At 39.7% G+C, this 15,695-nt stretch overlaps 1 protein-coding gene across 4 annotated transcripts in view; it reads right to left on the reverse strand.

The window, feature by feature from the left end:
• Nucleotides 1-3,420: 3,420 nt before the first annotated feature.
• The window catches only part of LRP5 (LDL receptor related protein 5), a 173,184-nt gene continuing 160,909 nt past the window's right edge, over nt 3,421-15,695 (reverse strand). For 2 of the 4 annotated variants that reach the window (XM_082058602.1, XM_082058601.1), the window contains exons 21-23: nt 14,509-14,648; nt 11,706-11,803; nt 3,421-11,091 (exon numbers count right to left, since the gene is read on the reverse strand). In XM_082058602.1, coding sequence (XP_081914728.1) covers nt 10,830-11,091; nt 11,706-11,803; nt 14,509-14,648 — 500 coding nt within the window. In that variant the 3' untranslated portion in view covers nt 3,421-10,829. Of the gene's footprint in view, nt 11,092-11,687; nt 11,804-14,508; nt 14,649-15,695 lie in introns of all 4 variants that reach the window. The other 2 variants (XM_082058600.1, XM_082058599.1) reach the window with 1 other exon arrangement.

Genomic DNA, 15,695 nt, shown 5'->3' on the forward strand with positions numbered 1-15,695 from the left:
AGCATGACTTCCCCTTGGTAAAGCCATGTTGACTGCCCCTAATGACCCCCTTATCCTTGATATGCCTTGAGATGGCACCAAGGATAAATTGTTCCATCACTTTCCCAGGGATGGAGGTGAGGCTGACAGGTCTGTACTTACCCGGATCCTCCTTCTTGCCCTTTTTGAAGACTGGAGTGACATTTGCTTTCCTCCAGTCCTCAGGCACCTCTCCCATTTCCCAAGACTTGGCAAAGATGATGGAGAGTGGTCCAGCAATGACCTCAGCCAGCTCCCTCAGCACCTGCAGGTGCGTCCCATCTGGACCCATGGATTTATGGATGTCCAGATTGCCCAATTGCTCCCTAACCCAGTCCTTATCCACTAAGGCAGACTCCTCCATTATCCTGACTTCCACTAGGGCCTCAGGGGTACAGGGCTCCTCAGGACAGCCTCCGGCAGAGTAGACAGAGACAAAGAAGGCATTGAGTAGCTCTGCCTTCTATGTATCTTCTGTCACCAGGGCACCCACCTCATTCATGTTAGTTTAATCTGCCATGTATTTGAAAAAGCTCTTTCTGTTGTCCTTGACCCCTCTCGCCAGGTTTAATTCTAAGGAGGCCTTAGCTTTCCTAGTTGCCTCCCTACATCCTCTGACAACAGCCTTATATTCTTCCCAAGCAGCCAGCCCCTCCTTCCATGATCTATAAACTCTCCTCTTCCACTTGAGCTTACTCAGCAGTTCCCTGTTTAACCATGCAGGTCTTCTGGTTCCCTTCCTTGACTTCCTACGTGTTGGGATGAATTTGAGCCTGGTAGAAGCAGTCCCTGAACACTAACCAACTATCTTGGGCCCCTTTACCTTCAAGCAGCCTTGCCCATGTCCTGCTGAAGTCCAGGGTTGCAATTTTGCTTGCTATTCTGTTCCTGCCACACAAGATCCCGAACTCCACCATTTCATGGTCACTGCAACCAAGGCAGCCCTCAACCTTTACTGCTTCAACCAGATCCTCCTTGTTAGTAAGGATGAGGTCCAGCAGTGCACCTCTCCTAGTCGGCTCACCCACCATTTACATTAGAAAGTTATCGTCAATGCACTGGAGAAACCTCCTGGACTGTGGCTGGCTGAGTAGTCCTTCCAGCAAACATCAGGGTAGTGAAATCCCCCATGAAAACCAGGGCCTGTAACTGTGAGGCTGCTCTCAGCTGCCTGTAGAAGGCTTCATCAACTTCTTCACCCTGATCTGGTGGCCTGTAATAGACACACACAACAGTATCACCCTTGCCAGCCTGCCCCTTAATTCTCATCCATAGACTCTCAACTTGCTCCTCATCCATGTGTAGAACTGTGTGACAAACAGGTGCTCTGAATGCTTGCACACTTCTCCCCTAACTTTATACTTCAGTATTTCCTGGATACACCTGCCAGAACTGCAGAGTAAAGGGGTAAGGATGAAGCTCTAGAACCCATGAGATGCTCACCTCTCTGCCAGGGTCCCTTGTCAGCCTTCCTGTAAGGGAGTGTTCACGTTGAGAAATGTAAAACACCTGAGGTTCGGTTTGTTGCTGGCTCCTGTTTGGCATACCAGTTTTAGTGACTGCCTACGTATAGTACAATGCCTACAGTAAAATGAACATAAGCACTAAATATATTGCCATGCAAAGATCAGAAACAAATATAATTCCCTAAGTAACAGATTGGCAATAAATCTGAATTAAGTGATAGCAACAGTTTTAACAACGTAGCTCTCCCTTCAGGAAACTGTAACAGAAGGCATTAGTCTCAGTTAGGGAAAGCCCAGATCCTGTCTTTGCAGGCTGTCAAGAATATGTATAAACTAACAGCCTCCTATCCCAAAAGCCAGCTCTAGCCTCAAGCCTACTATTCATGTTAATTAATAACAGGAAACCAGTCACTAATTGTAAGAGGAAATTCAAGAGCTCATCCTGCCCCTGTCATCCCTCTCCCAATTCTTGTGTTCCATGAGGAATCCATGAAAAACCCAAATTGAGCAGGCCCAAGTAAGTTGCTTGTCCTAATCATCACTGTAGCTATGGTCTTAGCCAGCTGTTCTTGCAGTTATTATCCTCATCTCATTTCTCCGGTATATTGAGTCCAGCAATTAGCCTGGCTCATCAAGCCTCAATTTCCCAAATGATAGCTTTGTCTTAATTATAGGCAGGGGCCCTTTAGTACTGCCTAAAACCACAACAGCACTGGCTCCTGTGCACACCAACCCTCTTCCTATTTTTGCTTTCTGAGCAGATTCCAGCAACCACCTGGACTCTTTGGAGAAAGGTTGTAGTACACAGTACTCTGTGCTGTTAGCAGGGATGGAGGCAGCCTGCTGTGGTCAGGCACTCTTGTGGAAGCCATGGAGTATGTATGCTCAGTTGCCTTCACACTGCTCTCCACAGCAGCATGCACTGCCTAAAAGGCTGCACCAACATTGCCTGGCCTCTCACTTGCAGGACAACCTGTGTTAAAACACCTGAGACCTTATGTGGGTGACAGGCAAACTACCTGGGTAATGCCTGTCCTAAATAACATTAGTTTCACATGACGAACTTTCTTCCCATCACAACCACACATGGGCTTTTTGGCAGCATGTGTCCAGTGTTACTTTATGCTTAATTATTTTCTTTCTGGTCTATAATGGATAGCTTCAACACTGCTCTGTTTAGCAGCATTTCACCCCTAGTTGCTTTGGGGCCATCAAAGCATGCATGGATGGAGATCCAGATAGCTGCATAGTTTGAGACTGGGCTTTTCCCCAGCGCAGCTGTGGGTCACCCATGCTTTGGCAGAATGCATTTTTATGGCTTTAGCCACCTCCTAGTGAATCCACAGTGATGCTGCACTGAATCAGCCAAACACCTGCATCTGCCCTGCAGTGGACAATAACAGCTGGAGCAATTTTATAAAAAAAGTGGATTTAGAATTAGGCATCCTTCCCTGTGAGCACAAGATTGGTCCTGGGAACATACACAGTCCATTGGGACAAATGGCGTAACAGAGCTGTATCTCCCGATTAGCAGATTAAGGCATCTGTAAGCTGTGGAAGTCTAAGAAACACTACAAAGATCCAGCCATACAGCTGAGCAAGATTTTCTGGAGCAAAAAGAAAATACTATCTCCTCCAGTTTAAAAAGAGACCTTGAAACATCTGTGATAAAGGCATTGGAGGAGCAGGAATGATTGATACGTCATGCAGAAATCTGTATTCTTTGTGTGAGATGTACGTGCCAAACTCCTCCTACAACCAGCTGCTGTGTCAGTGAGGATCTGCTCCAAAAGACGAAGACCTTGTGCATCTTCTCAGTTGAGAAAGCCCAGCTACAGCCAGGAGTTCTGGAAAGAAGAGTGGTGCTGCTCTGCTTCACACCATACAAGTTATTGAAAAGCTTTCTGTTCTTCTGGATAATTTGGTCCAACTTTTCTAACACAACAGGATGATGGATGGCCTGCTCCAGGCTGTGCACAGCACCAGAAGGCCAGATTTTTTTTTTTTTTTCCCCTCAAACTAAAAATGTATCAGTCATAGCAATGGAATAAATCACTAGAGTTAGGCAGTCATCACATGGCTGGTACAGGGTCCACTTATATTAAGCATTATTAGCAAGGGTAATGTGGCTAAGAGGAAAAAGTTTTTGATGTTTTCTGGTTCAGTACAATACAAAACCTGAAACAACTTTGTAGGAAACAGAAGCATGTTTCTGAGTTTGTGTATTTTTCTCCTACCCTGGCAAAATCCGAAGAAAGGGAATTGGACATCACAAGGACTGCTGATGGCTGGTCAGAAAAACTTCATTCTGAGTCTCATCTAACCAGCATGCAGGAGAAAGGATATCTCAATTAAAGGTTATTTTGACTTTTACATTAAGATGGTAAATTTCACAAATCTGAGACCACCAATATTGACTGCGGAAATCAAGACCAAACTAGATTCAATGGAACTAGTTTCCAAGTATGTTCACTATAATAAAAAAAAAAAAAAAAAAAAAAAATCTGATCTGGTCTAGTCAAAACACAAGGGATTATTCCTAGGGAGTGTAATGTTTTTGATAAGGTCATGATGCTGACAAATATGTGGTAAGCTCTATAGCTAGCTAACGATTTTAGTTCTAAAGGCAACCAATTTTCCAAACAACCTCTTAACCTCCTTGCTCTTGCTGTTATTGTACACTTGAAATTAAAGTCAAAGAGACAGCAACACTATCCTTATCTTAAACAGTATGTAAAAGAATTGTGATGCTGGCTGGTTGTGTCTACTGTAGATGATGAAACAGCTTCACTCATAAAAAGGTCTGCTAATCAAATATTTTAAAAATATTTATTATAAAACAAAAATTCACATAATCTACAGTACAAATGCAGTCTGCTACCTGTACAGATATTTAGATAAAATACCAGTTCCTTCAAACAAGCCTTTGGTTTTGTTAACAAAAAGAAACATTACATTTTCATGGCCAGAAAATTCTTAACATACAGTGTTCTGAAGGGATGAAAGCCTCAAAGAAGTTTTTCTTAAGACATTAAGTTCATTTGTATGCTAGAAGGCCATGCTTGGAAAAATACTTGGTGAAGACTTTCTGCAACACAAAAAAGATTTTATGGTTCTAATGAAAAGTATTCTAGTGACAACCTGTAAATAGCATCAATTTAATCCCCAAATACATAAGTGTCGGTTACTGGCTTTTTTCTTTTTTTTTTTGTTATGTATTTTTGACAGGTGTCAAGATTTCTGTTGAAATAGATATGAAGATATTAATCAAAGTTCACTTGAAATAATGCATTTGAGACAAATTCCAATACATTGCAAATTCAAGACATGCGTGCTCTAAAAAGAAAATCAGAAGCTGTCAGCTTTCAGTTAGTTCCACAACTTGTGGATGTATGTATTTTAACTGAAGAGAACCCCATCAATGATACAAAGCTTTGTTAAAAACAAGTGGAGTACAATCTACATATGATTCTCAGGCGCTTTTGATTTAAGGCCTTTTTTTTTCCCCCAGATAATATGCTGAACTGTTTAAAAAACTCAAGGCAGTGAAGTATTTGGTTTGGTTTTCTTCTGCAGCAACAAATGCTACAAAATGATACACATATAAAGCTGTAATTATTAGACTGTTTGAAGAATACACATTTTGATATAAATTAAAAAAAAGACTGTGTGTGGGTTTTATCATAAAAATTCTTGGTACTCTTTGTATATTCATGTACATTTACAATAGCAGCAATTGCAATACAATTAGGTAACAGGTTTGTTTATGATGCCCTCCAAATTTCACATACAACAGCAAGGCTGTTTTCAACAGATTTTGTTTTATGAATTCCATTTACAACTGTAACTTGTAGTTGCAACCAAAATACCTCCATACTTACTTGCACGCTGCAGGACTTCTGTACAAAACGAACCAAAATATTGCTCCCTTTGTCAAACACAGCTACCCAGGGAACACCACCACAGGAGTAGCATCGTTGTTATTTATAGAAAAGTGTGCCAGTGGGAGTACTTGCTATTCAACTATGTGAATGACAGTGAATTTGTCACTTACTGCAGCTGTCAGTGCTCCTCTGATAAGTCTAAGCACATTCTCTGCCCATACTTTGTCAATATAAAATGACCCATTTAGGCATTGCCATTATGGTCTTCCTTCCACCAGGATTCTGTGTTGTCTGGAGAGAACCCAGCCCCTGACTCCAGAGGTGGGCTGCAGCAAGAGCTGTGGTTCATGCTGGGAACAGCCAGGATGTGACAGCTTGCTGTCATGAGTGACTGGGAGCACTGTCAGTATGTCAGGACATGGCATTTTGAATGATTTTGTTGTGGAATGCAGAAGCCATTTGTACCATCAGACTTGTTTCCATTATTCCTATCAGCAGGCTCACCATTTATTTAAAATAAATTCTTCCTCTTTACCCCTCCAAGGAGTACAATCTTATGTGAAAAGGCCCACAGCATATTTAGCCAACCTCAAAATAAACAAATTAAAGAAAAATACTCTTTACAAAATCTAGAGGAAGTGTTCTCAGGAAGGAGAGCTAGAAGACATGACAGGATTGAAAATATCTATGTATTTCTTTTAATATGTGGTAAATACCTTAAGCTGTTCAGCTAAACTTACAATAGGGGAAGAACGGGGCTTTTTATGTTTAATGATGAACAGAAAGTGTTGCTACACATAAGAGAACAGCAACAGAATCAGCAGACACCTCACAGAATTTAGGATTCAGCCTTCCCTGAGCATTCTATAGACAAACCAAATTTATGGTGAGGACTGCACTCATAATTCAAAATGGAGTAATAATAAAAGCATAGAAATAAGTGAATAACTGATTTGTAAATAACTATCATTGACTGTGGCTGTCCAAGCATGGACATTTTAATATTGTCCTTCAGCACTGTAACAGCAAATATGTTACTTCTAATTCAGGGCTCCATGCCAGGCACTATTGTCTGTTATTAATTATTGGGAACATGCTTGCCTTCTGTTTTCATTTCCTGACATCAATAGATATTATTTGCAGCACAGTTATAAGCACAGCTACTCATTTGAATTGACTCAACATATACCCCAATAAAATGAATGACATCAGAAAATATCTGCTTCTTAAAATTCTTGTAGCAAATGGCACACAACTTTTGTGAAGTTTGATCACACTAGTGAAGTAGTACAACATACTCCAGAGGCTCTGAAGAGGGGTATCACAGGAGTTCTCCCTAGCAAAGGGATCTGACCCTGCAGGCAATGGAGGAACATCCTTGTGACTGGCATATTACTGAGTGCTCCTGCTTCCAAATCTGCTGTGCACTGAACTTTAGAATTCCAAAAGTCTCAGAATCCAAGAGGCGCTAATTGGCATAATATGGGGACAACATGATGAGTCCTAGCATATGACCTTCTAGATATCAGATCGAAAAAAGATCTAGGATAAACAGGACTGTAGATTTCCAGAAGGCCCATCCTAGGTATGTGGAACAGGTATTAAAGGAAGAGACCCTTTTGTTGTTACTTTGAAAAGAACCAGAACTTCTAAGAAAGTGCTTGCACCCATTGCAAACCAGAGAGATCAAAGCTTATTACTGAAAAAACAAACCCATTGTTCCAAAAGAAGAAGCTTGTTTCCACTCATTACCACATTCCTCTTTAGAATATCCTAATAATGACAGTCTCATTTTTAGACATGGGGCATTTTGTACTATGACACTATCCTAAAAAAAACATTATTTGTCATACATACAGATTTAGCTTAATCTTAGCCTAAGTGCTCTTTAGCGATCTGTCCAGACAGAAGAAAACTGAACCAGTAAGACAGCTGGGATACTGCTAATGAAGTTTGCTCAAAATCATTCAGCAATAATGAATAAATTCATTATCTCCATTCCAATTTCCAAGTGCAGTGGCTGTTGACGAGTCTAGCTATAATTTACACAAAACTTTTGGTTGAAATTAAGTAATACTTCACTGTCGAAGATCATGACTTGTCCATTTACCTTAAAAGTTCACACTGTTGCTGCATCTGTCCTGCAGATAGGACAAATGCTACAAAAGAGAACACAGGTAGCTGCTTTCATGACTGCACTGGAAGGCAGGTAATTTGCTCTCTGCTAGGACATCTGTCCTTAAGATCTAACACAGAATCAACCATAACATTTGCCCATCACTAGCTGCTCTCCAGGCACAGTTCTATATTACACCCTGAGCTGTTTCGAGTCATAATATGCAGTCATAATGGGCTTGGAAAATAGTGGTTGAAAACACTGGTTCAAGTACTCACAAGCTCACACAGGTAGTCACATGGATCCCTGTGCAGGTTTGTAAGGGAGAAATCTTATAGTATTTGTCAGCTTTCTCACAGAAAGCTTTTGCACTGTTAAAGCTACTCCTAAACCTTACCAAAACACAACTTTATCCCACTTATTTCCTATTCAGCCCTGAACTACCATAACTTCTCATATGCATTCACCAATTCCCTGCAACTCTTCCTCTCATCCTGATCTAGAAGAAAATAACACCTATTTTCTACATTTTAGCCTCAAAGTTCACAGGATGGAAACCACTAAGAGCACACTGAGGATATTTCTGCAGAGAAGTAGCTCCTGTTCCTCAAATTTTCTTTCTTGTCTTTTCTAGCACCATGTAAAACTTTTAAAGTATATACAGCAATCAAAAATAATATTTAGTATTTAAACGTTAAGATGCTAAACTTGTATATGAATTCTTTTTAGAAGAGGCTTTTAAAGTCAGTATTATGGAGCACTGTGGGGCTTAGATTCTCATCACCAAACTTCAAGCGGCTCAGAGGAGGCAATTTTTCAGCAAACATCAGGCTGTGAATGTCCAACTGAAATTAAAATGTACACTCTTAATTCACCCCATTCACAAGTGCTTCCTTCCTTCTGAATACCTAAGGCCCAAAAGAATTTGACTCGAGATATTTTATGCTAATTTTCTTTGACTCAACTCCAAATTTTGCAATAGGATACAAGTCTTCAGACAAAGTTGTTAAGATCATCATAGTTGTGGTTCTTTAAAAAGATTGGTGATTTAATGAAAAAAAAAAAATCAATGTAGTTTTGCATTCAGTGTCACCACAGGAATACAGGAAAATTAATGTAGTATGTCTCCAAGCTAGAACTATAGCAAAAGACAGCTAAACTAATGAATTAACTATAAATGGTGAATAGTTATCATGCACAAAATTACAAATGACATGAAATTGGACTACCAACTGCTGTAATGCAGAACAAGTACTCCTTTATATGATTAACATGGTCCATAAAATATCCTGGGTATCTATATTCCTATTTTAGTTCACTGAAACATGATCACAAGAGAATTGCTTTGTTTCACCAAATCATTAACACCCGTTCAGAGATTTGCCAAGTCAATCTGAGAGTAACAAACTATGACGTTATCCCACTTGGCATAATACAGAATTAATAATGTTGATAGGGTATGGTGAAAGAACCCATTCTTAAATTCCAAAGTTGTATTCTCCAATTCTGAATTCTTCTCCATGAAAAATGGTGGGCACATTTTTTGTGCTAAGTCTCTCAAGTGAAAATTTAGACATGAAGGTATTATAGTAAAAGCTACTTTTAAAGAGTTTTAGTAACACACCCGTGACAGCACAAATCCTCTTCTTGAACAATGTAGATAAGAAGAACAAATCTGGACTAATAAATCTGGAAACACAAAATGGATCTGAACAGTGTGGTCCCAGCCCCTCCACCATCACCACAAAGACCCCTCTCCTGGAGTTACAAGGTTCCTCTGATGTGCTCTTAAATAACCTGCTAAAAGATGCAAAAGCAACTATAATTTAAATTCAAATGAGAAAAAAAGTTTTCATTGTTACAAACAATATTAAAGCTGTCAAAGGCCCAACACATCTGCTGAAGAACAGGTATCACTTTGCATATTCAGAACTTCCCTTAGATGTCCCAAGTAAGCACTCACATTTTTGTTACTAGAGCTGAATTTATAAAGTGCTATACAATACATAATCCCTTTTCTTACAGCAAGAGAGCAGTCAACACAAAAATTTATCTTCTGTATTTTGAAAGGGACTGATCCTAGCTCCCCACTCCCAAAGGGTTTTTTTGGTAGGAGTCTGGGAACATGAGCACTTTTCTGATCATGACATCCTTAGGTTACAGCAGTTTGTATGTGAGTTTATGTTTTTTATTTCAACACAATTAAAAAAGTAATATTTGTGTCCTCTCCTTCCTCCCCTGTGCTTTTTCTGTCTATTTCTAAACCTAAACTAATGCTGTAGCAATTTTTAAAGATATATGACTAAACTGTTTGAATAGGAGGTGTTTTAGTTTTGAGATATGCAGATACCATTTTCTAGAAACACCAATTAAAAACCAAACAACTTTCCTCATTTAAATGAATACAAGTGACCATATCATTCCACTTTGGAAAATGAACACTAGATATGAAGCAATTCTCTGATCAAGTCAACACAGATGAATACCTCAGAGACCTGGCACAGTGAATTACTGGACTGCTGGGAAAAAGAGAACTGTGCTTTGAGAAGTGTCTGACTTCCCAGCCTCTTCCCAGACCACCATCAATACCTCACATCCTCGTGGTGGATGAAGGAACTTGGTTTCATCACTGTTAAAATAGTGAGTCTGACCCAATCTGCACTTTGTGAGGCATTTCTCTTAGCTTAAATACCACTTTAAACTTGCTCCTTGCTTTCACCCAACGATCAATACAACTGCTTTGCTACCACTCACCCAGTGCAGTGGGGAAATGACTGGAGCTAAACCAAGCTAAGTTCCAAAACTGGCCATGTGTAGTGACATGAGGTAGGGTATGATGCCTGTGGGCCTAGTTAAGCTGGGAGGTTTGGCCAAAATAAGTGTTTTTCCAGTTCAATGCTAAGCAAATCGAGGAGGAGGTTTGAAATACAAGTCTCAACATACAAGTTCTGCTGGGAAGCATTCAGCTCACTTGCAAACAGGGGCATCTGAGGGTTGTGATCTTTGCATGTTTTCTCCCAGTGGTGTGTATCTCCGAAGTAGATACTGACAATTTTATTTAAATGTATTTTTATTCTCTGCATTGCTTCCCCAAATCCTTTGGAGACTGAGTCATTTTCATGACTTCAAAAAGGCAAACATGGCACAAAAAATGGAAATTAAGTTAAAAAAATTGATTTTATAAATATCCTTCCTCTGTACAATTTTTCACAGCCCCATCCCTCCCACTCATTTTTATTCACATTTTATTTTTTTTAAATTCCCACCCCAATTAAATCATAAAATATATATTTAAAATCTGTTCATATTTTAAAATATTTACAGAAAAAGTTCCTTCTGTTGAGGTCATGAGGAGTCCGTACAAGGAGAGGGTGGAGGAGGATAGAGGTGAAAATAGCTTCGTTCCGTGGCAGGAGATGGAGGGCAACTTTCTTCTGCTGACAAGTACTGACTACGAGGAGTGGGTGGAGGGGGATAAGGGTCTGAGTCTGAATTTAAATCTATATAGTATTTGTTGGCTTTCCATCGACTAGTAGTATAGTCACTGTCACAAACATCTGTGCTGCATGGGGTTGTGGGTGGAGCTATCCCTCGTATAAGGTATGGCCTAAAAAAAAAAAAAAAGAAGAAATAAAAAGACACATGCATTAGTTGCGATCTGGTGAAAAATGAAAGAGATTGAAAATGAACAAGCTCTGTGTGCTCTGTCAGGATGCCTGTCCATTAATATTATGTGAGCCTTAACTCAAGAAGTACCTGAACTGTGTTAAATTTAAATGGTACAACTACCCTCAGTCAGCAGTGCATTCTTCCAGCCCCTGACCAGCCACAGGAGGCCACCATGACCATTTAGCCCAGTCACTAACAAATAGGTTGACTCATCAAAGAGTTTTAAGATAAGCTTGAGGAACTGAACACAAAACACCAGCCTTCTCCATACAGGATGCTAAGTGATTGTTACATATCAACAATGTCTATATATATTGCATTATTACTCAGTAACATTGTACTTAAAGGTGCTAAAACCTGTAGTGTCAAACTAAACACAAAGCCACTGTTTAACACCAAAACTGGCATAACCTCCATTTGAATGGCCATTTATTAAGAGAGGGAAAAGTCTTTTTAAACAAGGCGAAGTTTGAACAAAAACATTTTGCTTAAGATCCAAAACTAAAGGACAGATCAACAGAAGATTTATTATACCTTTTATCTGAGCTGTACCTGTAAGATCTCGTGGTAGAAGGAATGTTTGAGGAATAAAACATCTCTGCATTATACAGCGAGCGATCAGTAGCTGGGGAAGGAGGTGGGTTCAAGATCTAAAAGAACAGCAGTGTGAAAATCTGGGTTAATTATACAACTCTACTTATTTTGTCAACATTATTGATGCTTTCATCCTGTCACTCATCTTTATTTTAGTTTCCTTGCTGCCTGGGTGGGTAAGTGCATTTTTAAAGATCATGGAAGTTCATTATGAGACTTTACTCTGGGCTTAAGTACACTGCAGGCATCCAAAGTTCTCAGAGCACAGGGAATCTTCTTCCTTGCCACACACATTACCTGGAAGGCAGTGGTAAAGCTGGAAATTTACAGAATCTCAGTGCACTTTCCTGAACATAAGGACTGATATCATCCTCAGCAGATGCTAATGGTAAATGAAGTCTGTTCCACACTCAGCCCCTAAACATACCCCCAGTTAATAGCAGGGTCAGGAGGCCAAGTTCCTTCACTATAACTAACACAACTTCATCCTTCCCTGAATACTTTTTACTGCCATTCTGTAGACATATCATTTTGGCACAGCTCACAGTGCAAACAACCTAAGAGCTAAAAACCAGCTATAGCCTGTCCTAGCCTGTGTGTATATACACATGTTTATGAACAAGCTCTGTGTGGGTTTTGTGCTGGTAACCCTCACACTAGGAAAACATTTTATTATGCTTCAGAATCCTTTAGGATTCTTCCTCTGGCAGGAAGCAGAAGCCCTGACACAGCCAGCAGGACACTGGCCTAAAAACAAGGAGAGTGCTTCATCCCTTCCAGTGTGGAAAATTACAGCATTGGTGTTGATGGTAGGGCCTTGCTACTGATGTGAGCATCTTGTACACATCTAGCAAAATGATTCCTGGCCACTGAGTTGAGCTCGTCACCACTAAGTGACAAGCCTTGCATCTGGATCCATGTGAGGGGAGACAAGCTTCAACATCATCATTGGCAGCTGTGGAGAATGACAAGTAATTGCCCCAAGAATATCTTTCAGAAATCCTCTTCCTTGGAGGAGCACTGCATGCTACTCCTGGATTCTCTCCTACTAGCACGCTGAGCTGCATCAACACCACTTCACAGTCAGATTAAATACAGCAGAGTGTCAGCCAGGATGCCTGTGGCCAGGTTCCCAGGTATATAAACTCACATAACTCCATTGACATAAATTCTTTCCTGGTCTCTATTCACTAGAGCATCTCTCAGTATCACTAAGCGGTGTTAAGCAAAACTAAACAAAAAAGCCAAGACAATGAGATGCTTAGATCTCTCATTTTTATTATTAACCTAAAGCTGGGTGATTACCTACCAGCTAGAACTAAACAAAATATTTGGATTAAGTAGTAACTTCAATGTAACAAAGCCCTTGCAACAGCTTCCTTCTAAGAGTACAGCATGCCCTTCCTGAAAGAAAGCCTGGGATCATGCTTGCAGGCCCTGGCTGACACAGCCTGGAGTGAAAAGTGTGGAATTCTTCCCAAAAATAGTCACATTAGCTCAGGCCAGAAGTCCAACTGAAGAGTTGATCTTTTGGCTAACATGTATCCCATAGAATGGCACAGGCAGATCAGCTCTTAAATTTCTTTCCTTTTACAAGATTTAAGTAAGAGGTTTTTCATATAAATTCAGGGAACACTGACACATCAACAAGGTACCAGCATGAAATTGTTCAGCAAGTTACAGAGACACTGGTGAAGCATGAGACAAGCTAAATTAGGAGGGCTGCTGAGTTCCAAACTTCTGCTAGCTGTGACTACCTTCTTGGTGGTTTCATTGAGAAGGCAATGCAAGAAATAAGTAACTAATTTTTATCAACAAATAAGCTCATGAGCCTCTTTTCTGTCTTTGTCCTTCTTAAAGGTGAGAGAGAGCACATTTGACACTGGTCAAAACACTATCAATCAAAATTCTGATATATAGCATAATAGTTTACATGTAAACACATTACACATATAGCCGCACAGTATGCAGGTTCCTGATTAAATAATACTGGAACATCAACTCAACAGCTAGTTGATGGACTCTGCAAGCCTGTGTGAACAGAAGAATGAATATATGTATTGCTCAGAAGCACTAATGAAAAAACCTGTCATATGACAAAATGCTGGTGAACAGTAACCTTTGTATGTCTCTCCTACATATTCTAGGAGAATCATTTCTGTTCACACTATACATCTTTGAATTCACGAAACTTTGACATGGAGACTAAAATTCTGTTATTTCCAACAGTTAAAAGCCAGAAATGAAGCTAAATTACAGCTGCAAAACCCCAAAAAAAGTAACCTCTGCTGGTACCAGTGTTTTCTCCCAGTGTATGCACTTAGTTTTCTAATAAAGTGTCAATAACTGATACTTTATCTAAACAGCAAGCCAAGCTTATTTCTTATGTGTTTGCATTCTAGTCCTGCCATGTCTTGTTTTTCTTTTAATTCCAGGTGTGCCTGCAGTATTACACAGTGCAAAATGTCACTGGGCCACTGACATAAAAGTTTACAAAGAACAAGGAAGTGGCATCTCCAAGGGACTCAAGACAGAAGAATGGAAGTGCCCAGGAACAACCCAACAAAACATTTTTGACACCATATAGCATTGTGTAATCCTGATGGACTACAACAAAGCCCTTTTGTGAAATGGACTGGGCCTGCATATCATAAACAGAGAACAACCATTATTAACATTTAATTTAGTAATACAAATTTTGATCTTCCTTTCCTTCAGAAGTGGGAGATACCTAACTCACAGGTGTATTTTCAAAACATACCTGAGGGTAGAAAGTAGCTTTAGTGCTGGATGAGCTACTCGAAGAGGCTCCGGTAACATGGTTTCTGTCATACAAGGGGGCACCACTGCTTCCTCCCATGAGACTCATGGAGCTAATCACAGACTTGCCACAAGAGATGCCTGCAGTAAGATGGAGAAGAAAACAAGATTAGGTAAACGACAATTTCACCTACCAATGCAAAACAAAACAAATCCACAGATCGGCAAACCCATGCAATGCTACTGGTTGTCACTTTGGAAACAGTGTTTTATGTAAAAACTTCAGGATTACAAGGAACAACATATTGTGTAAAGCAAACACTTCACCTCCAGACCACCTACTGTCTCACTGTAGCACTGAACTCCTCACAACCTGCTCTCATACTCTGCTGAGAAAGGAATCTCCAGAACAGTTGATACAAACTTTTACCCAAAGCATTAACTGAGACATTTCCAATTAAACAAATTCAGGCATTTGCAAAAAAAGTGTTATACCTTGCCCAAGTAAAACAAGCTAGAAACCTTCAAAGTTTTCATTTCCATCCAAATTCTATTGCAAGTACATAAAAAACAGCAAAAAAAAAAAAAAAAAAAAAAAAATAGAAAAAAATCACTGCCCAAACTGGAAATCAGCAGAGGCAAAAGGAAGGAAACCTGGGTGACAGGAAAGGCGAAGACAACATCCTCCTATCTGCTTTACTCCAATATACACTTAAATCAGATTATGTATTTTCAGTTTCTTCCTGTCAGAATATTCAGTGCTAATGGAAGAGCCTAGTTTGGGGAAGTTTTCAGAAATTTATCAGATGCAGGAAATATTTGTTACAAGTAGAGTGACCCTATTTGTGATCCTCATTCATGACTATTTATCTTTTTTGGAAATAGCATGGTATTAGGAACCTATGTTTTTTCTTTAGAATTAAATCTATGGTAATATTTTCAGCTGTTGTAACTTGTGACAGCCATATGGATTAGAAGAAACTAACAAATACGAATAAGAATCAGAATGGCAGCTTAGTTTAGCACCCACAGACGTACAGATGAAAACCACTGATATTTGCTTTATTTAAAAAAGTTTCAGAGTGAAGTCCAATTTAAAACACTACTGCAGAGATTTCACTTGCTAGGATTTCATCCTCAAATTTTATTTCCTACCACAAAACCCTGTTGATAACCACAAAAACATAA

This window comes from Streptopelia decaocto (genome assembly GCF_964273445.1).
Source record: "Streptopelia decaocto genome assembly, chromosome: 7".
NCBI lineage: Eukaryota > Metazoa > Chordata > Aves > Columbiformes > Columbidae > Streptopelia > Streptopelia decaocto.